General features: G+C 44.3%; 1 protein-coding gene across 1 annotated transcript in view; it reads right to left on the minus strand.

The window, feature by feature from the left end:
* Positions 1 to 23,974, minus strand: part of SGSM2 (small G protein signaling modulator 2) — a gene marked incomplete at its 5' end in the record, with an annotated part of 52,707 nt that overhangs the window by 14,478 nt on the left and 14,255 nt on the right. Inside the window, 10 exons of the mRNA XM_010289769.1 lie at positions 3,325 to 3,459; positions 4,920 to 5,049; positions 5,598 to 5,761; positions 6,814 to 6,881; positions 7,916 to 8,040; positions 8,498 to 8,632; positions 9,066 to 9,211; positions 9,675 to 9,742; positions 12,749 to 12,910; positions 16,871 to 17,033. Of these exons, the coding sequence (XP_010288071.1) occupies positions 3,325 to 3,459; positions 4,920 to 5,049; positions 5,598 to 5,761; positions 6,814 to 6,881; positions 7,916 to 8,040; positions 8,498 to 8,632; positions 9,066 to 9,211; positions 9,675 to 9,742; positions 12,749 to 12,910; positions 16,871 to 17,033 (1,296 nt within the window). The remainder of the gene's footprint in view (positions 1 to 3,324; positions 3,460 to 4,919; positions 5,050 to 5,597; positions 5,762 to 6,813; positions 6,882 to 7,915; positions 8,041 to 8,497; positions 8,633 to 9,065; positions 9,212 to 9,674; positions 9,743 to 12,748; positions 12,911 to 16,870; positions 17,034 to 23,974) is intronic.

Here is a 23,974-nt window from a genome sequence, read left to right on the forward strand (position 1 = left end):
TGACGGCTTCATGCTTTACTTCTCGGCAGGCTCTGAACCTTGATACCAAAAAGGGGAGAGAGCACCCTCCTAATGACCACAGAAATACTGCTCTCGGCACAGAGCTGCACGCTGGGCATGGTCATTTCCCGTGAAGCCAAATCCCTTCACCGTTTCCCCCTTTCTTGCCTGTGCACATCCCAGTTCGTGTTTCAAGAGAAGAGAGAAGAGGGTGCTGCAGTACCAACTAAAACTGGTTCTTGTGTAATGCTATGGTAATGTTATTTGTGGCTAGAAGGGACCATCTGACCTGACCTTCTATTTAATTCAGGTCTCAGAATTTCATTTTGCAGTTCCTGGAATCTGCCACGTAACTGCTAGTCCAGCCAGAGTGCAAGTTTGAGCATAAAAGAAATTACAAAAAATTGATTCAGTTACTTTCAGAAGATGCTTCTTCCCCCCCTCAGAACCAGATCCTAAAATACTCAGCACAGAAGGATAGCTGAAGTCCTACTAATGTCAAGACTATGTTTATAAAAGTGGGATACTCTGTAGGAAAATGTGATCCAACAGTACAGTGCAGCTTCTCAAGTTATCCCTGCTCCACCAAATCTATTTGCCTTTTTAACCAGTTTCAGGAAGGCAACCCCCCAAAAATCACCAGTTGCCTTCAGATAGCTTGGCTTTGGCTCGTCAACTTTTCCGGCTGGCATTTGAGCTTGTGGGTTTTTTGTTTTATAATAAATAACTGGCCTTTCAGCTCACCCATGATTAAAATTAAGGCAAATGCCATAATACTGTATGTCACTAAATTAACATTTGTAAGCAAAATCCAGTCCCCTGGGCCGTGCTTTTAAAACACATTTGTTGGGTGGTGGTAGGGGCAATTCCAAACCATCTCATGCATTTTAAATCTAGGTAGCGTAAAGCATTTTAGTAGTGCCTATTAGAAAGTGGGCATAGGTGAGGAAGGAGTGGAGTAAAAACATTTGTTAACAGAAAAAGCACAGGCTCATGCGGAAGCAGTCATGTGTGTTTCGTTTCACAAAACAAAGTGCGATGCAAAAATGCTCTTCACCTTAATTCTTCAGGAAGGAGCTGAATGACACAGTATTTATTGCAGCTTCTTATTGGGTTCAAATAAAAGCCACTGAACAAACATTTTTAGATCATTATTTTTTGCCTCCCCTCTACAGACAAGAAAAGTGGGTTTTTCCATTTTTTATTTTTTAGAGAAACAAAGAAAGAACCCCACAGAACCTAAGGATTCAGATGAAAGGTGCCTGAATTAGTGAAGAATTAGAGTGAACAGCATCTTTTAATTAATTGTAGTGGTGTTATCTGTAACTTCAGCTACATGCAAAAGTCGAGCATGTTGCAAAATGTAAAAGCAAATGGCTAGCAAACCTGCCTCAACAGTGTTGTCATTATTTAAAAGGGATGCTGCTGGAGAGACAACAGCCCATCCAGTCTAGTTCGGTGAGAATCACTACTCGCACAGCAGACATTCCTAACTCTACCATTACCGTCAAGATTCAGTAAGCAAAAGCAGGTATCTGGCAGCCGTTCTAGTGGGATAGCTTAAAACTTCCATCACCTGACTAAAGACTAAATTGTGTTTCTTATGCTTGCGATGACAGCATTAGCCTCTTAACGTGTATGTGGCAGCGTTAGACCTTCTTGCTGTCCGTTACCACCCATATCCAGCCATGATCCGTTAAGACACGCAGAAACTTCCTGAAACAGTATCTTTTATCAAGGGGAACGCTCTATTTTGGAGTTTCTTTCCATCCACACCTTCTAAGAACTCTTTATTAACTTGGGCTGGGCTTTATCAGTTTCTACTACCTTGGGATAAGTGTGTGGACAACCTACAAGAAAGGAGGAGGATCTCCATGAACACGTGTTCGTATCCTATCTAAACAGAACTTAAGCACTATACAGAGACGCAGGGCAATTACTGTCTCCTACAGTCAGCCCCACCGGACCAGGGCTAACACCCATTTGGAACCAAACTCATTGCTCCGCTGTTTAAAGGCATGAGTGCCTTATCTGGAGTCAAGATACATTGTGTTTTTCTTAGGAAACAGAAATACCAGAAAAAGCACGTCCATGCTAACACGACGAATGAAATACATAGAGAAGAGCCAAACTAGCAAGCAGTTGCTCTCCTTCCTACTCCCTCTGCAGATGTCAAACTTTTGACAGCTACTTTACAGCCTGATAACAGAGAAGATTCTGGTCTTGCTGATACACTCCAGTTATTAGGAAGAGGCGGAGGCTGTTGTTTTGATTATAACAGGAGCGTGCCAGATTTGGCACATGCACTCAGATCAAGGCCAAAAGGCTGGCGGTATTGAAGCTGTGCAGGAAGTGGTAAGCGTGGCAGGGGCAGAGATTTCACATGAACTAGCAGAGAGGCCTCGACAACACCTGCCTGTCTTCTGAACGACTGCAAGCCCCAGAATCCAAGCAGTGCAGGGGGGTTTGGCCTGGGGAATGGATTATTTTGTACACCATCCAGCTTCCTCCTTTGAGGAAGCAAGGACTTCGCAGTCTCCAGAATTAAACTACTAGATCCTGAATGCTTGTAATACATACACCTCTGAAATACCAAATTAATACTTATGTTATGAATTGCTTTAGGAAAATAATTAGATGACAAATTTTTGGAAGGTGGAGAGTCTTGCAGGTGATGATCTAAAACCCACCTAAGCCTATGAATGCAAGAAGTGGAATGAAAGCACCTGATTACAGAAAGGCACCGCATCTCCATACAGTTTTTTCTGGACACTTCTGCTACCTCACAGAGGTATCCAAAGTGTGGGAGCGTGCATACTCAAACCATCCCTGGGCTCAGACTGTCGCTCACGACACTTCTGCCCTATTCTGTCTACACAGGCACGCTCCACTTCTGACTTTGCCCAGCACGTCACTACTATTGCTGGAATGGTTCACCTCTGATCCTTCCTACTCAAGGCTGCCGTCCCCAGTCTGTTAGGCTGTACATGACTAACTCAAGGAGGGAGAATACAACGACCTGTTACACTCCCTCCTCTTGCGAGAACATGTTCTAGTATCCGGCTTTTATGAAGATGGGGCAGGAAGCCTCTGGAAGGAGAGCAGGTTTGTCTGTTCAGCAGCACACATGCTCAAAGGAGAGGGAAGATGCTGTTGTTTCCACTTGGCATAGGTTGTGAGCATATTCCCAGCCTCTGCACAGCGAACTTCACCTCCACATCTCATGGCGTGAAATGTTTCTGCCTTTAATAATGCCAACACTGTTGTATGCATCAGTGGAACGAGCTGAAATAGAGCTCTGGGACACGGGGGGAGAATAAAAACCTTTCATCCTATTAGGAGCTGTGAGGTTCCGAGAGCAGATCATTGATAGCATTGCGTGTAGCTTATCTTCCTCCTCCTCATCATCGTCAACAGAGGCAGAGCGGCTGGCAGCTAAGTGGTGGTAGTTAATAGTTACTGCTCAAAGAAAATAGTGAAAGAGGAGCATAAGAAGAGAGAACTCGATTCTGCGGGAAAGCTCAAAAGGACATGTTCAGCAAAGACAAAGGACTTGAATCCTGCCCTCTTCTTGAAGGCACAAGCTCCTATAAATGGGCATGAAAAACGAGTTTCTTACAGAAAAAAGCATGCTCCACCAAACACAGGCCCGCTTGTGATTGCGCACAGGCTGTGTTCCCAGACCACGTGTGTCACATCACGGCAATGGAGAAAGGTCCCAGTGCCAGCCTGCAGCAAGTGAATATGCTTTTTAGCAAAACTCCATGAGAATTCAAAGTTCCAAATAGCTTCTCTCCTTCACCACGCCCTTATCAGTGCTGCGGCCTCTTTTCCATTGTGAAACCTGTGCCAGATGCATCTGGACAGCAAACATTCCGCTCCCCAGCTCTGTCTGGCACATGCAAGGCACAGGCCTCCTCCTAAGGAAGGCTGAGGCCAGCTCGCTCTGTCGTGCACTCACCAGGCAGGTCTGTGCTGAATGTGCCCACAGAATCTGCCGTCCCCTTGATTCAGGCAAAGGCAGAACATGCTTTTGCTGGTGTGTGCGTGAACTTACCTGTGCAAATCCAGAAGCCCTAATAAAGCACGGTCACCGTTGTGGTTCAGTCCCCTGGGGTAAGGAGGGTTCAGCTGAGTTTTCTGCTTTTTCAGGGGCAGTAAGTCCCACTGTGAGCAGTAAATCCAAATTCTCTGTAAACTTTAGGGTCTGGTCTTCCTGGGAAATTCTTGCTGCTTTGCCAAGGGGAATAAAACTGAACATGCTGTTTGAGAACTAGCTCGAGTGCCTTCTTGCATGTAAGGAATTTGTGTGCACTGATGACATGAGGTGGTTTGGTGCTTGGGAATTAATTTAGTTTCCTTGGAAGGGCCCTTATTTATCCATTGTTAAGTTCTTGCTTCCAAGCCAGGAAAACGTAGCCCAGGGAGTTCTTGGGGTACTTTAAGAGTTGAGTTTATGGTTTTTTTCTAATAACAACATTATGAGCAAGCAGTATGGCCAATAAAAATATCCTCACTTCGGGAGCAAAACTGCTCTTGGCTAATAAAGCAATCTTTTTGCTTTTAGTCTCAGTTTGCAAGCCCAGGGGAGTATTTTGAAAACTTCCTCTGCAAAACACAGAGTAAATATAAATAAGATTCTGCACCTCAACTCCATTTCCACTAAGATAGCAAGTTACACTGCATCAAGGAAACCTACAGTATGCTGTACCTGTTGATCACAATTATCACATAATGAAATTCTGTAATGGATCCCTCCCCAAAGCTGGCTTGTCTGTTACCTTCAGTTCCTTCCCAGGATACTACTTCAAGGTTTTCTTAGTGCTGGGTTTGTTTTGTTTTTTGTGGTTTTTGGTTTTTGTGTGTGGTGTTTTTTGGTTTTTTTTGTTTGTCTAACAAAGCAGAACAAAGGCACTTACTGTTATCATGTTTGTGTCCTGGACAGATAATTCTGAACACATAGTCTGTAGAAGTGTCTTCAGCTGGCATTTCCTCTAGGTCCACTGATTTGTTGCTGTTCCGTTTTCGAAGCTTTGGAAATACCTTACCCTACAGAAAATAATGATTCCATACATTCAGCTACGAATGACTAACAGACCACAGCAAACTAAGTACTTCAGACCTTTGGCATCTTAAATCTTAAAATGAAACTTTCAATGTTGGGAGGAGGTGAGGGAGAAAACAGTAGAATCACACATAGCAGGTGGTTTAGGGGTACTTAACACAACATTTTTGTGTACTTAAAACACAGCTTTTTCTTGTAATCAATGGGACTTGCGCACCAGCTTCTTCAACAACCCAAGCCTCTGACAGCAATCATGTCCTAGTCCATTTAAGTCTCAGTCCCTATCGTTTGGGTTCATATTTTGATACGATAGCAGATTCCAGTTCACCGCTCAATGTGGCAATGAAGGTATGAACAATTTTTATAGACTATCTGTATAACAATCAAATTGGACTAAATAGAGTTACTTTGCCTCCCACTTTGATTTCCAGCTGCTTTATAGTAATACGCAGACACTGTGGAGCAGGGTGCTGGTTGAACAAAGACATAAACATCAACCCTACCACAAGCAGCTCATCAGAAAAAGCAGTACCTTGCCCTGTTGGGACCAAAGTGGTGGTTCCAGCTGGCCACGAGGCAGAAGACCATTTTCCAGACAGGAGAGAAATGCAAGGAGGTGACCTCCTTGGGGGAAGTGCAGCGGAGGTCTCTGGGTTCCATCCTGACTCACCAAGACTAATGTCCATCTACTTTCTGCTGCAAAGGAGGACAAGGGAAGTCCACACTGTTACATCGGAACCTCTATTTGTTGCCTTTATCTCTAAGTAGATAAATAAACCTCTAAGTTACAGTGCAACCTAGGGATGATCTCAGTCCTTTAGTCCTAAAGAAGCTCAAGATAAAAGCAAATTGTGACAGGTCTCATGCAGAAACATTTAAAGTGATTCTGAACACTGATATTATAAATAATAAAAGAATAACTAAACTAAGTCTCTGGTGTATGATATAGGTGTATGTATTTGTGTGATATACAAAGGACATACAATTTAGAATGAAAACCAACCTAATGGATATAACCAGATGCTGTCAGCTTTATTCTTGTGAGAATTAGCAAGTCACATTCCCTGTTGTAAATTTTTCTCATCTATCTTCACTGTCACTAGAAATTTAGCCCAAATAAGGAAAACCACCCCGGGCTCTGGATAATCCTGTAAGCATAATAATCTGCATCTTGTACAATTTTCAAAAGAATGTAAGTGAATTAGGTTCTTATTCCCTTTTCCAAAACTGACTGAATGAGCCACCTGGAGCCGCCTGGGTAAAGGGGACCTCTAAGAGCAGGACGTGCTCTGCAGCATGGCTGTGCAAGTTCCAGTCTGCTAGGTAGGTGCTGTGGCAGGACCGTCAAGTGTCTGTCATCTTGTGCAAACAACAAAAATCGTGTCGTGTATATGCCTGGCACCTGCACTGAAACAGCCTTCTCAGCGAAGAACAACAGAAAGTGTCACGTTTCACGTCTGTCATTTAATTCCGCTTTTCCTGAGGAACTGCCACGAAGCAGAGTGGTGATGCATCTGACCACTCGGTGAAACACCGGGCAGGCACAAAGTGTCCTGGGGAAGCTGATCAAAGTGAGGCAAACAGACTTGAACTAACCTCGCAATCATCATCCTCTGCCAGCTACAGTTCTAGATTGGATCACTCATCCCCATATGTCCATTACTAGCTAGAAGTCTTAATGACACTCACGTTCACCTGGCGGAAAGGGGCTGCGGGAGTGCCCCCATGAGAAGAAGGTTTATGCTTACGTTGCTGATGGCAGTGAATGCAGACGATCTGGCTGAGTGGCACTATTAATGCGTAGTCCCAGTAAATGCTAATAGAGAAGGAAAAAGTGCAGGAAACTTTTTTTTTCTGCATATTCAGGAGTGCTTGCGGTTCCAAGCACCCAATAAAAAGACTCTGCTAAGCTAATAACTACTTATTAAATTTAGTCAATTAAGGAAAATTATTAGTCAAGCAAAAGGCAAAGGAACTAGTTCTCCACAGTGGATACATCTGGCACCAGTCTTTTCATAATCTCCCTTTCCCTCTTCACCTCCCCTTCCCCACCCGCACTCCAAACCGGGTTACAACAATGCTCTAAGATTAAATTGCCTGGGGCACAGACTTCACGATGGTCTTGTAGCTGGTTTAGGACAGCCAGGTTCAGTTCTGTCTTGCACATGTGATTTACGGGCAGCAGCATGTAAATCCATTGGGGCCCAAGCGTACAGATTAAACACTGGAAATGGCTCTGAACCCTTCTGAGAACAACCTCGACAGAGCTTAGCAATAAAAGCAAGGGCAAAGGTCTTCATTAATGTTCTATTTAAAAACATACACAAAGTTTTAAAAGAGAATGGAGTGGATTAAGCATTCGAGAGTACTGTTCTGGGGTTCAAGGAGGCATTCCCTGAGGAGACCTGCCTGGTTCAAGACTTTACCTGTATTTCTACTGAAGCAGAATGCCAAGTTAGATGAATAACCGATCTAACGAAAGACAATGACATTGCAGGTCTCCCTCCTGAGGCTGAAATTAGCCAAGTAATTTGTGACCCTCTGAAGGGAAGTACTAGAACTGTAATAATGAAAGGTAGTCTTGAGCCTTTTCTCACTAACACCTGGAAAAGCAGGCTTTTGTTTTCCTTTCAAAAAGGCCTTGTATACAAGTGCATTACAGGACCTCTGGAAAGCTGCTTAATCTGTGGCAAAACAGGAACAGAACCCAAGCTGCCTGACACCTCAACTTACGGACTATTCAGAAGCCCTTCAGTTAAATCAGCCTTGTTACACTTAGGTCATATTGCCAAGTGTACAAGAAATAAACACCACGGACGCTTCTGATCTTTTCCTGAATGCACTGACTACCTTTTCTCCAGCTCTGAATCTCCAAGTGTTCCATTCATCAGCTGATTTGGAGTCCATTTTAACGTCAAACTATCTGCTGACTGATGAAGGGAGAGATACCCAGGAATTGCCTCCAAGTCGTCTTTCTGTTGACAAAAGCAACAGACAATTCAGGTGACCCAAGTGCACAGCCATAATTGTCACGTTCCCGTCTTCCTATGCCCCGCAAGTTCCAGAACAGTGCGTTACTTAGGAACTGCTGAGGGAAACCTTAACGCCAAAAGTACTGGTATTTAATATTGCTATTAGAAAGAGGGGAAAAAACACAGTACAGCCACTGGGTTTATGAAATACAGTCCACTATGTCTGCTCCTACCTATAGGCCCACTTGACAATTCACATTGGTCAGGCAGTAAAAGCATTCGTCACATCTTAATCTACCTCAGCATAAGAGAGTCAAGTGGGAAGGCAGCACTGTCCCGAGGACAAGACATTAAGCAAGTACTTGACAAGCTTAGGTCATAGTCTTACCTATATTCCTGACTTCTCAAGTCACAGCCAAGCAGCAGCTGTGTGCGTTGGCCCAAGACTCAATGTACTCACCGGCTGGACTAAGACATTGTTTTTCCCATACAAGAGATGTGTTCGGGAATTCTGGTGCAAAGACTCCACATACTCTCTTGCCGAAGCAGCAAAGCGATCTTCTGACGTGCTCCCACTTGAATGCCGTTTCCGGATCTAGCACACACACAAACACGGTCAAGGCAGATCAGGTAGGACAGGAACAACTGATGACTGTAACAGCAGGCCAATAAAACGGGAACAGTTTCATTTGGCCCACCTCTAGAGTGGAACTTCTTCTGGAGCCAGGAGACCTTGCAGAGAAACAACCTGGCCTCTTACCCCTGGCCAAGGCAGCTCATAATTTCTCATGAACTACCTGGTCTGATTACAAGTATCAAAAGTCACAGAATTTAGTCCTGGATCTCAAACTTTTCTACATACAGAAAAAGAGGACATTTGGGCCCAAATGGCCTTCTAATCTGTGATAAAGGCTCCATGACAGAAGACAAAAGAAAAGTTGTTATAGATTCAGATCTGTCCTTTCTGGGGCTGTTTCTATTGTCAGCCTCTGCCTTAACTCAGAAATAGCTACGCAGTAAATACCTACTCCCAGGGCTGGGCGCTTTGAAGGAGAGTCTTGGCGGCCATGTACTCCATGAATTCGGTGCCGTTGAACAAGCTCATCTGCTGAAGGGTCTGTCCAATAGTGATCAGCTGTTTTTAGCTTGGTGTACTCCAGCGCACATGGTCCAACTAAGAAAACAGCCCAAGAGAGAAACCTTCTGAGTCTGTTCAGAAACATATTTAGTCTTCTCCTGCTGGCCAAGTACTGAAAGTGAGATATCCTTCTCAAGCCAAGTGAATATTAACAGACAATATAGATAACAACATATCAGATCCTATTACCTAGGGCTGTATAAAAATATTCCTGCAGGACACAATACCCTGCCATAGCAGCATTAGTAGCTGCAATCTGCTAGCAGCATTCAGTAAAAAGACATTCCCGTTCTCTTCCTGATCCAACCAATAAAAACAGATGACTAGTCTCTACTGGTCTTGTAAGCAACAAAACAACATCTTCTATGTTGCTCTATTATAAATAGTTCAACTACATGCTAGGGAGAAAAATCACCTTTTGTAACACTACCATAATACAAAATGTTTTAAGAAACAATTTATTTTCTTTAGTATGAGAAGTAACTTTGCAGGAACTTACCTAGGAGAGAAGCTAGTATTGGGCCACAAACAGGATCTGCCAGTAAAGCTTCTTTTTCATAATATTTACTAGGAATAAAAGATCAGAGTCCAGTTAAAAGCAATGCCTGTTATTTTTAAAAGCTCTTATGCCTCCTAGTAGCATGAGTCCATTAACTTTAAAAATAATGTTACTGCTTACAAGAAAGTATGCCAAAAGAAGCAAAAGAGATAAGGGCAGAGAAGCTAGACGTGCTGCCAGTAACCTGACCATTCCTTCAGCATTTGCTGTGGGACCCCCCAGCAGTCCAGTGGAAGTGACTCTGTGTGCAGGGCGAAGCGTGACTGCTGAAGTCACGTTCCAGGTCAGACTTCCTATTTAATAAAAACTGGGGCCAAACGCTCATTTCAAGAGGAAATTCAGACAATTAAATTACCTATGTAAAAGGGAAGATTTAAGAGTTTAGAGTTCTAAGAGTTTTACCAAGGCTGAAATGGGGTCTAGGCTGTACATCTGGAGTGCTGTGCATGTACTGAAGCAGAACACATTTTCAAAGCTTGGTTTTAGTTACAGTTCTATCACAAAAATTCCAGCAATAGAATTTTACTGTGATTATCAAATACTCTCCCACACAATGGGCCAGTAAGAAAACCTAAACAGCCAGAGACAGGACCAAAGGGATCCAAAACCCATATTTTTTCCTGAACTTGACAGGCAGACAAAAAGCAGTTGCTAGGATTACCTAGAAATCACCGATGCATGCATCTCCTCTAAAAGCTCTAATGGAGCTTGACTGGCTCACCTATTGATCTCGTAAAGAAGAAGTGTTGTGTTGGGTTTGCAGGTAAAGAAGGCTTTTACAACATGGTGTGTCCTGAACTATTTTTAAAAGATCATTAAAATATATCTTAAAAAAGCTGTGGAGAAATTTATTTGGCTTATTTTAAATGTATGCTTTAGAATTAAGTAATTTCCTAAGCTATATCAATAACATTGACTAGGTCTCCATGGAGCATAAAAGGAGCCTACAACAACCAGTTCAATAAACCTACACTCCGGACTTCTTACCAAGATGACCACCAACCCTACTTTGGATCCATATTCTGCCACTGATCAGCTGCGTAATCTCAGGCAAGTCACTTCCTCTCAGTATGCTCATTCTGCCGCCTCTGTTTTTGAACTGAGCTCTTGAGAGGCAGGAGCTTACCTTTTGCTAAATGTGTTTACCCAGTATATTTGATTTGGGGCTTTGGGCACTAATGCAATACGGAGACAAACAATAACTCTCTGCAAGCAATTTTGTCAGTTTTCCACAGAGACCAAGAGACCCATACATTCTTAAGCATCTCTTCCATCTGTGAGGAATAATCTTGAAATGCTGTCAAGAACAATGAACTACTACAAATAGTAGCTCTTGCAATGACCCCAAAGTCTTCCCATCACAGCAGGCAGAGCTGACTTATAAAACCACATAGCCGAAAAATCAAAACACCCAAATGTCTTGAACTGTCGTTATCTTCTGCTGTCTCTTCCACTAGATGGAGCTCAAGTTCTAAACCACCTTCTCGAGAACAGAAGAGCTAAAGGACTTAAAACATGGAGCATTCGAGCAGGAATGTCATAAGAATGCATGAGCACAATCTTCATGAAGAGGTTCATTTTACCCACTAAGTCAGGTTCTCAAAACCACACACCTGCAGTTAAGGACCTGATCCTAACTCATTTGAATGGATGGAGAAGGCAGTAAGATAAACATCTACAATACAACTCTCTTGTCACGTCTCCAGGTGAATTTTGTGGAAATGCTTTCATTATCTATGTCTCTGGGACACAGTCAACCCTCGTACTGTCTCTTGTGCACACAGCTCTTAAAACAAACTGGCATTAGATATCCCAGAGCAACAGTTTTCTTTGAACAGCACACAGACCTTTCTTCCATTCTCTTTCTAATGGGAAGATAGATCATGAAAATAAAGCTGATGACAAGGAAAACAGTAATGCAAACTTGGAAAATACCGTAAGAATAAGTTCCTCTGCCCTAGCTCTCTTCCTTCTTCAGACCCATGGGCTTTGGACAGGCAAGACTGTGTCCCCCCAGTGCAGAATTACAAGAGCACCACTGCAAAAAAAGTGCAATGGCAATGGGTACAGACGTACTTTTCTGGGACCATATAAACCTTCAGGGTTCCTACCTTTCTCTTCTTATGGGAAACTGTTCCCAGTGTGCCCCTTAATTTTTCTTTTTTGGTTATGGGAGGGTAGGAAGGCACAAAAGGTAGAATTAAGAACCACCTCTTGGGAAACCAAAGATAATGCTCGACAGTAGGAAGTGACAAGAGAATATGTCACAGAACAGAGAGGACTTGTCTTTTCCCCTTAAGAATCCCTGTGGATTTACATCCACGAAATATTAATGCTCTTCTCTTGTTTTGCAAGGGAAGATTCACTTTACACAAAACTCGAATTTTCTAAACAGGAAACATGATTAAAAAACCTTTTTTCATAGCCTCAAGGGTTTATGTCATTAAATCCTCCTGTTGTAAACTCATTTCCTCTTCTATCATCTACAAAGGGCATTTTCTTCCCTGACATTCTGAAATTCCAAAGGATTATTTTTAACTAATGTAAGTGAATGAAGCGCTCCTGACCTATTAGAAGACATTTCTATTCCACTAAGTCGCTGAGGTCTAGGTCCCATTAGAATTTGGGCACCTGATATCTACTGAAACCTAAGGTGCCCAAGTGAGTGGAAAGAATCAGGGCTTCACATGCTTCTGAATGCATTACTCTTTATGGTAGCACTGTTCAATATTGCCAACTTTAGAAAATAATTAAAAGAAGTCCTTAACAAACAGCAAGTTAGTTTAGCTAATTACTGGAAGGCTGCATGGCTTTTAACATTTTTTGTAGGTCTGAAACATGTCAATGATCCAAAACAAAAGTACAATTTCTTCTAAATGTCCATGCATCTGGTTTTCTTCCTACCAGAAGCTTGTATCAAAGAAGTTTAAAGAAGACTTCTGATTAAATCCCTTGTTGCGGATACCTAAACACATCAGACCAACAAATCCCTATGCTTCTGATTCTTTCCTTACCTGCAGTTATCAACAATATACTGCACAATCTTGTCGAGCACTTTCTCAATCAACGCTGTCCGAACCCATATGTGTTTGATGGCCTGAGCTGTCAGGACAGGTGTTTTGCTTGTGGTTGATCCCTGCCTCTTGAGGGGTTCCTGCCCATTTGGCTGGTTTTTCCTGCAAAAGATAAAGTAAAAGTAGTCAGAATTCACTCTTCTTCTCACAGAAAGCTCTTCAGTGAAAGACTGCGTGGAGAGGTATTGGAATACACAGCACGTATCTGACAAATGCGTATCTGCATACTAGCTGTCTACATTACTGTGTTAGTACTCGTTACCACTGGGGTGTGGAGTTTTAGTCAGTCCATCATCAGGGATTTTCTGCAAATCGTGGCTCTAATGATTTAGGATGCCTCAGTTCCGAGTTATGAATAGGAAAAGTTTGTAACGATTATCTAATTCCCAGACAGATGCTAAGCAAGCTCTAAAAAAAGCCCCTGGACAGGTCTGTATTTGGTATGTCAGGTTAGGTAGTCACCTACCAAAAATATCTTTTCTGCTTCTGCAGTGTTAGAAAAAGCCCAACATTTGAGCTCCTCCAAACATCCCACATACTAGGCTGAAATGAATAGGCTGTAAATCCATTGCAGACCATACACCCCAAAAGAAAGAAAAAACAACAAAATGCAAGGTGTAGCAGAAAATAAGTCGCACCTGATGAACAGAAGTTTGCTTCTTATCAAACAAAGCTTCACACTTCGTTGGGAAAGCCACAGGGAGGACGGTAAAAAGAAGATTGTGTCTCCCAGTTTTCCCTGGTACCTTCAGGCTGAAGCTAGCCACGACCCCAAGAAGGCAGATAGCTGTTTCAGCGTGAGATATTCCCACTGAGACCAGAAGCATGGAGCAGGACTTGAGATAACACAGGCAGAGCTTTTCCAGGGACCTCCTGCCATACCATCATCAGGCAATCCTTGGGCACAGGCCCATCTTTTCGTTCTCTCTGTAAAGCACCACATACAGCTACAGCACAGTCTGTGCTAGCGTCTTGGCAGTGAGATCCTATCTCCTACCACCTACAGAATGACAACAAGACAACTAAGACATAAGCAACATCAAACTGAGAAACTAGAACTATAGCAAATGAGCATCCAAAGCCAGCTGGGAGCTTCTTACAGCCCAGACCCCCTGCTTATTCCCACAGCATAAGCCAGCACAGCAACAGGTCCACCTCAGAAACAGGGAGCTTTCCGTGGCAGGATGGCAAGCTGGCTATGCAAAGCGGAATCACTCCCTAAGTGTGGCTGTCAACGAGAATGCAGGGGCTGCTCAGCACAGTGGTCTCTGAACCAGGTGGAAAGTTCTCGTTCCTTTCTGTGGAGTCATCTGCTGCCCAGAAAACCTGCTTGACCCCAGTCCAATAAGGGACAGTGGCACACTGTGCCCCAGACACGCTGTGGGTGTTCTGCCGCGTGAACGGGACGGTACTCTAGACCCCAGCATGCCATGCCTCCTGCCAGCTCCACGTGGCTGGAGCTGCACTTCGCATCATGCCAACAGCAGTTTTGTGCCTTTCCAGCACAACACACGTGCTCTTACCCACGCTGGGTGTCCTGCCACGGTGAGCATCCACCTTTTATCCATTTAGTACTGGTGTCCAAAATACATTTGCATATGGACAACAATGCCCCCCCCTTCACTTCTTTGGTGGTACTGACACAAATTAACACTCGTCACTGTTAAGATAATTAATGACCCGAACAGAATTGGAACCAGAGACTGATTGTGAAGCTGAATGTGCTGCCTGGAACGTTCCAGTTTCTAAAAGGCAACCCACAGAAAGGAAAATAGGTTTGCTCTCTCCGTTTCAATTTCCTGCTGCCTCGCAAAGTGGCCGAAATGTGAATTTGTGTTCCCTTCCTCCCTCCCCGCTAGCTTTGCCTGCGGCACAAGGTATGCAAGTCAAGGTGACAACGTCGCTCCATGCTGAATACCTCACATGCAGCCGCAAGCCAGAATGCGCAATTTTATAAGGTGGTACCAGCCGCACTAAGTCTCCCGTGACAGCACTGGTGGGTCACTGCCCCACGACCCCTCCTCCTAAAATACATAATGCAACCAAGCCAGGTGTCCATAGCACAGCCGGTGGTGAAGCTGCGCCAGCCCTGCCACAGCGCGTGGTGACGTCTTGTGATGGGTCCATACCCCTGCATCAGGCAACAGAATGCAGCTGCAAGAGAAAGGCATATATATATGCTATATATATAGCTATACAGCTATAGCTGAGCACTGGGAGAGCTTCCTCCTTCTGCACGGTACTGCAGGTTTGCCTTGGCTCTCCACACACCACATAGGGCTGGCAGTGGACAACTAACCCTCTCAACCTCTTCCCCAGAAAATATGCCCCTTAAAATAGCAGAAAGAAAGGTTCAGTTTTGTCCTAATGAGAAGAGAAACCCTGACATCTTCAACAACCTGCAGCAGAAAATCCATGTTCTCAAACGATCCTGTCCTTTGACAGCACTCGAGTCCCCTTCAGGAAAGTGTTCAGTTACAAAGACTAAACACATCAGCTGGGTGCTCTTTTGAGTGAGATCTTTAATTCCTCCCCAGATTTACTGAGCGCCTAGTCCTCCATTAAGCCATGACAGCCATGTCTCTACAAGGCAACATACACTCAGTGACAGTCTCAAGTCAAGAAAAACACATGACACCACTAACATCAGGGGAATTCAGATGTGTTTAATTGCATCCTGAACAGGGGCTTTCTTAAGCCACAGCCTCAGGAACAATTAGACTGCTACAGCGCTTCTGGCTCATTTTACATGTTCAATGAAGCAAGTCCACCCCCTGCAGTATTTCCTAACAGAGTCTCTTTGCTGTGCATATTTTCTACAGCACTTAAAGCCTGTGGTTGTTAATAGCTGAAAAACACAAAAAAATTCTCCAAGAGAAAACAGAGAATTTAAGTTCATTTGCTCCTTTCTGTTAAAGGACACAGCCAAACGTGTCCGGTGGTTAGAGTAAGGTTCATGTGGGCTCTTAACCGAGGAGGAAGGCTGGGGAATTTTCAGTAGAAAACATCCTTCTTCCCATTTAAAAAAACCCTGAAATTAATAAAATCCCAGTCTATATCAGTAGGCACACAATTAAAAAACAGATCATAAATAGATACATACCTGTTAAAAACTACATAACGAAGTTTGATAATTAGAAGTCTAATAAAGATAAATGCCAGAAAATTACAGAGAAATGTAAGTATAAGTGCTAATTTAAACAGCTGTCAATAATTGAAGACTTCAATGCAACACATTGAAGTCAGGCTGTCTCGACAAAGCCCTTCATACAGCAAGTCGATCAAGAGGCTAAACGTTCCTACAATGTACAAAGTGCTCTTAAGGCTTAGCAGTGTCACTGCACTACCATCTACAAACAGAATAAAAAAACCTACTGTCCTGAGTTTACAACACAACACACTCATCCCACAGGCTTATGCACTGTGATTCAGTCAGCAGAACCACTAGCAAGAAGTTTAGTACTTTCAGCAATCTCAAGTCCTTGGCTCCAGCACGAATTCACTTGTGCTCAAGTCCAGCGTGTACTTAACTGCTTCCCTAGAATCAGTCTCTCACTGCTGACTGCTGCTTCTTGAGTTCATCCTTCCTCCTATCATTCTTTGTATCTATTTCTACCATAATACCCACAAATCTTCTGTTATTGGTTTGCCAAGGAGCATGCCAAAACAGCTTTTCCAGTAAGTCTGTTCTTCAGTTCCTCTTGCCACCCACATCCCTTCCCACCAACAGTCCAAAATAGTCCACCATACCCTGACTGTAAGCACCCTCTAAAATCACCAGTTATTATTCACTCTTGTTGCTTCGTGTGGGCTGGACACGCTGATCCGCTATACTGAGAAGCCGAACATAACACCGAAGACCCAATTCCCAACCTCTGTCCCTTTGCTAGCTGTCAGCTTGATCAAACAAAAACATCTGCCTTATAGTTACAGACACTAAAGAGGCCACATTTGTTAAAGCTTTGTCAAGAAAGGCATCTTTGCATTTACCGAGCAGCCTCTGTAATCCTCTCCATGCTGCACATTGTATGAATTTCGCTGATAAACAGACCTCAGCCTCACCTGCCTTCCACCTGCTGCTGCAGTTCCTGCACTTTCTTGCATATGTCTCCAGCTATCGCGTAGGTCTTGCCAACTTTGGTGAACAGCGCAGCCACCTTGTCAGTCCGCAGGAAGCCGGCAGCCCTGCGCTTCAGCATGTGCAGGAGACACGCTTCCACAACACCTGCAAGAAAAGGAAGGAGATGAAGTTATGGGTATTGCTGTCCTTCAGTCTTCTCCTCGGTGAATGCCATCTGCTAACACCCACTGATCAGGTGTGGAGTCAAGAGAACAGGGTGGGGTGGGAGATCTCAAGATCAGAGAATGCAGTGAGTCCAGTCTGCAACAGTAAGCACCTTGTAAGTCACAGATAATGTTAGTACATAAATGAACCAAAGGACCAAAATATCTCCCAGTATTTTCACCCCATTTTATGCATGTTTCTTTCACAGTGTGAAAGAATTCCTGACTCTACTGAAAATTAAGCCAAAGGCAAAACCTCTTCTCAACTCGTTGTGGCAGAACCAGGCCCCTTAACTCAATATACAATGAGCTAGAGATCTGCTTTTACTGATGATCTCTTTTTGAGCAGAGGCTCCCATTTATCTTTGCGAGTTGCTGCATCCATTTCTCCCACTTGTGTTTCTCTATATGGTCTGGTGTTTGCAATGAACAGTTCATGTTATTTGCTTCTCACGCTTAAATCATGTTGTAGGAACTTCAGCATTGGCCTACAAAGAACTATGCTGGTAAGAAGGCATCTCATTTAAGTTACAGAGTTCAGGTTCAAACCCGAGCTCTGAATGTGAAAATATGCTACATTTAACCAACTACCAGCACGCAGTCTATGGCTGTATATCATTTAATCTATCCAGTGACCACACAGCATTCATTGCCACAGGATCTTCATTTGCACAGCACGGTAGAACAAATCATCCTTTTATTTCTGGTTATTAAAATATTAACTCTTCACGTCCCAAATGGAAGCGAGATACTTTCATCTGCTACCTCTCATTGGAAATAGGTATGAAAATAACAAAAAAAGGTCTACCAGCACCCCCCCCCCAACTGCCTTATGTATTCCATTCTCTGGCAAAGGGAAGACCATGAAAAAAGCATGAGCCACATGCAAACATTACTATCACATTGGTTAACACGACTGGGAAGGAACTCGGATGCAATGAGACTACAGTATACATGGAAAACTGCGGGACAGGTAAGGCTACATATCAGGAGAGTTAAAGCTCCTTTTATTCTGTGTTTCACTGTTTAAAATGGCATATTCGAGACAAAACCACAGACTGCTCCTAGAGCACTGCTGCCTGCAGATCTCTCATTACGTGGTGACTAACACAAAACTTAAGAGAGAGGAGGAGGCTGGGTGAGGAGAAAGAGCCGTACAAGAATCAAAGCCAGAGCTACACTTTCTTCAGAACACATATAACCCACAAACATCGGAGTTCAAACAGGTCACAGCTGAGCTGGGTTTTTTTCAGGTTTGGGGTTTTTTTGGTGTATGTTTGTTGTTGTGTTGGGTTTTTTGGGCTTTTTTTTTGTTTTGTTTTGTTTTTTTTTTAAATATCCCTGAACTCTGAAATAAGTCTCATTGAGGGAAGTGGACTTTTGAGTTGTCTAGGTGGAGAAGAGCAGCTTTGTTGTTTTCCTGAGTCAACAGAAGGGAACAGGTATCAAACGCAGCAGCACGATGGCTGGCTGCAAGCAGACTCAGCTGGGAAGTGGTACAATGACGATGCCTTCCATTCACCTAAATTACAGGAAAGACATTTTATTTCTGGTGGAAACAGGGAAGATAGGAGACTTCTAACCATCAGCCCACTCAGTCCTCCCTCTCTTCCTTCACATTACAAACAAATGGATTAATAACAGTGAACTTAAAACATCACCCGTGAACATTTCAGTTCACCCTCCACTGATCACTGGTCCAGAACTTGCAGCTGCTTCAGGCTCTCTGCATATTCATGCCGTCCTCAGTTACACTGGTTTTGTCACCTCAAACACAATTACAAATAGCTAGGCCTGTAATGAGCTTCCTCCCCCACTCAGGTAGGCTCTCTGATTTGAAATGGTTAAAACATCTCCGTCGAGTTATGTTGTGGACATCCATGCTCCAACGTAGAAAATTCTCCAAGCACCACGGGCAAGCTCCTAGGACAACGGCTTGTGCAAGCCGTTGCATCAGTAACAAAGACCTCCGGGGTAAGATGCCCGTGTACCGAGCGACCATGGATCTTGACATGGTAGGATGTACAGCCTGGAGAAGCGGGAGCCGCCAGCTACCAGGTCTTTTAAGGAATCAACTGCAACTCAGACATCACTTGGTTAGAGGCTAGAGAACAAAGTGACAGACCTCAGGGAAAGTCAGCATCACCTGGGGCCGCTATGAAGTTACTCTGCAATCACTTATGAGCACTGAAGATGAACCAGTTGTTAGGACCCTTGCTGGACTAACGTCATACGGGCTACTGAAAAACTAATAGGAAACCGAACAATTACGCTAATGGAAGTCAATCCCCTCCCAAAGCACTGGAGATCACTATAAGACAATAAGGTCATAATACCTGGTAAGACAGGCTCACCCTCCAACAGAGCCCACCATCTAGCTTTGGACAGAAAGATTAAAAGGCCTCTGAACTGAGAAGAAAATGTAATACTACTATAGCCTGAGAGGGAATAGAGATGCAGCCAGACCTACAGCTACAAGAGATCCACCTGTGAGGTTCATTCTGCAAACCTTACTGTAACGTGCTCTGATGGTCACCAATAAAAGACCGCACCGCACTATTTCAGCCTTGCCAAGACTGTGCATCAGCTCCCATTCAAACTGCTGCAGGAAAAAGAGACAAGATAAATATAAATAAAAAATAAAAACCAAGCCTGCCCCATCTACCAGCTTTTAAATCGAGACTGCAGGTGATTCATCCAGTCAATGCCGTCCATAAAAAGGCATGAAGGAGAACAGACCAATTCATTCACAGGGAGGGGAAAAACCCCAATGCTACCTGCCGGCTGTGCGCTCCCCGAAACCCACGCAGGCATGCTAGCCCTCACAGCAGGGTTTGAATTCAGCGTCTGAGCGATGCTCTCCTGTGGTTAATGACAGCAGGCGGTCCTGCGCTGAATTGCAGTTAGAATTGCCACATTAAATTTTCGTTACGAGTAACAAATGGCGTTCCATCTGCTCCGATACACATTGCATCTCTCCCAAAATTCAGCAGCTAGTTTTGAAAGAAGGCGGTATTTTGTTGCACTTTAAGCCCAATGTTGCCAGGTGCTGAGCATTTCCTGAAGACTCCCCCTCCTTGCTGTACCTAACGGCTTCTAAATCCCAAAATACCTGAAATCCTGCATCTGAAAAAGACCTGTCCTGACTGAAAAGTAACCTCAGTCTCAGGCAAGACTGAACGGCATGCAGAAACACCTCCTGCGTTTAGCTAGCCTAGAAGCTACGGCAGTCGGGGGATCTCAGGTTGTGTCTGTGTTGAACAGCATCAGTAAAAACGTCCCCTTCACCTCCAGCACTGCTATCCTACTTATCTGCAAGACTGAAGAACGACCTGATGAATGAACAAAAAAAAATTACGGGAAGCATTTAGGAGTTATTAATAACTTCACATTTTGTGTCTTATCGCTCTGTAAAAAAGGAAAGTCTAATTGGCTTCCTGCTATCACATCCTTACTACACAAATTAACCTAACGCATGTACAGAAAGCACAGCCATTTGCTCTTAGAGTGCAGAAAACAGCACTGGAAAAACGAATTGGAAACACACTGTGGGATGACCATGCCACTGTTTTCCTTTTAACTGTGGAGGCAGATACATGTTTAAGATAAGTTACATTGGATAAAATCTGACAGAAGATAAAATTTCCATGGAAAGCCCTAATTTCCCTATGAGACAGCCAGTGGAATTAAATACTGATGGCCTGGGAACTTGGGATTGTTCATTTTCAACGATTTTTAGTGAGATACAACTAACTTGAGTTAGCAAAGCTTCTAATTGTACACCCTGAATTCATTCTCTCTTCTCCTCCCTCCTAGTCCTAGGTTTATTTAGGCTGCAAATTCTTCAGAATAAATTTGATATATTCCCCTACTGCACAACCTATGTGAGAGCCACCACAACTCAAACTCCAATTTCATCTTAAAATGAAACAAGAGACATGTACTACTTAATAGTGTCTCCTCAAGCTGCCTAATCTGAAACACGCCATGTAAATGCTGTTGGCAAGCACGCCAAAAACACAGGATCACGACGCACTGTGCTGTGACCAGCTTCTTTCAACGCTCGAGCAACCGGGATAATTCAAATAAACAGAGGAAACCCAACTCACATAGCCATCCTCCAACGAATGAGTAACTCCGGCGCCTGGCAAGCCCTGTGGAAAGCAGTACAGCTGGTATAAATGAAACAGCACATCTCCTATACTTACTGATAATGAAGGACTTGGTTTTTTCTTTTGTTTTGTTACTGAGTTTTCTTTTTTTTTCTTATTTATTAAGGGAAAAAAACAACAGCATTTGCGCATTCACAGCATTCAACTGATGTCTTCAGCATAAACGCTCGTGCCATGCAAATCCACACCCCCTTCTGTTTCCAGGGCGAATGGATAAAGTTGCTGTTGTGTTAGAGCATGGACAAAAGAAATACCGGCCCATTCATGTTATTTCCATGTCACTGTAACCCCAAAAAACTCTCACTGAGTGGTACAACAAGGCATTCATACGCTTTTACACCCACTATCTCTCTGAAAAAAATTGTGTGATTCACCTCTCTCTGTGATCCCTCATTGTTTATTACCTTCCAGTTTCACTCTAAACAGCACTGACGAGCTGCTGTTCAGACGGACAGAGTATCCTAAACGTTACAAAACTCCTAATTACTTTCTGGATTAGGCTAAGGTCCCATTGCATCAAGCACTGCATAAACACATATTGAGAGACGGTCAAACACACATAGGTACGACTGATAAAAAGTAGAAGAAAATATGTGTAAATATATCCCACTTTTTGCAGCGCGAGAACAGCGTTCTTGAATACTTAAAAGCCTTATCAGGAACTGCGGCTCAAGGCACTTACCAGCATGCTATCTAGAAGTAGATTTAACTGGAAGCAGAGGAGAAAGATTATTCAGCCTTGTCCCCTTGCGATATGGACAGAAGTCACTGCGTTTCCCCTCTCCATCACATCCCCAAGAAGAGAACACCAATAACCCCTCCATCGTTAGGGCTTTGCTGCGGCTGGCCCTGGGCTATGCCGGAGTACCCGTCCCAGCACTTCCTCCCGCTGTTTGCAGCGTGTCCTGCCAGGGCTGAGCCCAGAGGAGTCCTAGCGCAGGAGAAGCAAAAACCAAAGGCTCCCCGAGATGCCGTATGGCGGCCATGGAACAGCGCCAACGGCCTCAGCTTTTGCAGACTGCTGTTATGCACCTCTTGGGACACGAGTCTGATTGCATCAAACAAGGCTAGCAAGCAGCAAGTCTGGCACCGCTTCCCACCCAGAACTACTGCCTGGGAAGACAACCAGCCCCTCGCTGCTTCACCCACATTACACACAAACGCCTACGCGCGGCACTGCTCCCTGATGGAGGACCAGGACGCGCAGGCGCAGCCCAGCTCGACCCCTCTCGGCAATCGGCTTTCGGCAGGAAGCGTCCGCTGCAATCGCGGGACATCTGTAGGTGGCAAAGGCAATGCCCGCGGTCTTACACAAGTGGGAGCCCGGTGCTGACGACACCTCTGCGAGCAAGGCTGCTTTCTCCTCAAAGGAAGAGGGAGCATCTGTGCGTCTAACGCAGCAGCGGGGGCGAACACTGTTCGGCTGCCCATGGGGTTTTGCAAGGCCAGGTAGAGCGGCACGGGAAGAACAAAGAGAGATGACAGCATGGGGATGTTCTTCACATCACAGTCATAGATCCTGTATAGCAACCACCGCAACACCTCCTAACCCAGCTACTGTTTCGCTCTTTCAATTGGAAATAAAGACTATGAAAAAAGAAAAGCAGCTTTCCGGATGCCTGAAGCAATGCAGCAATAATTGGTTCCAAATCTTAAATGAAGCAACCTGCCTTTAAAAATAACTGCAAACAAATGCATTGCTGTTGCTTAGGAAACAGGTTCTCTTCCCACCTTCACTGTTGTTGTTTTTTTCTTTCTTTGAAACAATAAAATATTAATGAAACAAATTTAGTGAAAAGCACAGCAGGCACAGCTTTAATTATTAATAAACGTTGCAGCTGCCACGGAAGGCAATTTCCACAGTAACTGTCCCTAAAGCCACAATATTTAATTATTCCATTGTGACATTTCCCGTCACAAGGACTTGGCATGACATCCGTCCCCGGCTGGCTGTAATACACATGTAGTGGTTATCTGCAAGGAGAGAGGCAGTGGAATTAGCCGCTGGATTGCCTCAAAATGTGCGTTCCACGGGATGAGAGAGTAACGCACCACGTCCAGTTCTATCTGTAAGGCACCCTGAGATCCGGGTTCAGGTTTTAGTCCCAGCCTGTGTGACCTTCAAGAGGTTTCATTCCCCTGAACTGCACCCGAGGACCGAGGCTAACAGTACTGCCTGTCTCCAACTGCTCCCCAGGCTCCTGTACACACGGGAGCTTTTCCAGAACAGCTCAGGGCCTTCACATCCGCATCTGACCTACTCTGAACTAGCATTCAAACTCACGGTGGCTTTTAGCCAGTTAAACGATACAACGGTTACGGAGGGGAGTACATCTTGCAGCACAGACGCCCTCCTGTTCCAAGCCAGGGGACCGCACAGATGTCACCTCCGTAGCGTACGACAGCAGGAAGGCAGCCCTCCCACGCAGGCACAGCGCGGGAGCTTCACAGCACATCGGTGGAAGAGGTCAGCTGCCTGGAAGAGCCACGGAGGGCGCTTTGTCTCCCTGCGTGCAACGGCAGACGCTGATCTCGTCACACCGCGTCAACAACCACATTCTGCACACGCAACCGAGCCCCGACAAAAAGGGAACTTTAGCACAGGCTGAACAGGCTTGCAGAAGAATCGCCTCAGGCTGCAGAATCTTTTAAGAGACATGAGAGGACCTTGACAGTGATGCTCAAACAGCTTTGCAGCGAGGAAATGCGA

The sequence above is a fragment of the Phaethon lepturus genome, unplaced genomic scaffold (genome assembly GCF_000687285.1).
Source record: "Phaethon lepturus isolate BGI_N335 unplaced genomic scaffold, ASM68728v1 scaffold49616, whole genome shotgun sequence".
Classification (NCBI taxonomy): domain Eukaryota; kingdom Metazoa; phylum Chordata; class Aves; order Phaethontiformes; family Phaethontidae; genus Phaethon; species Phaethon lepturus.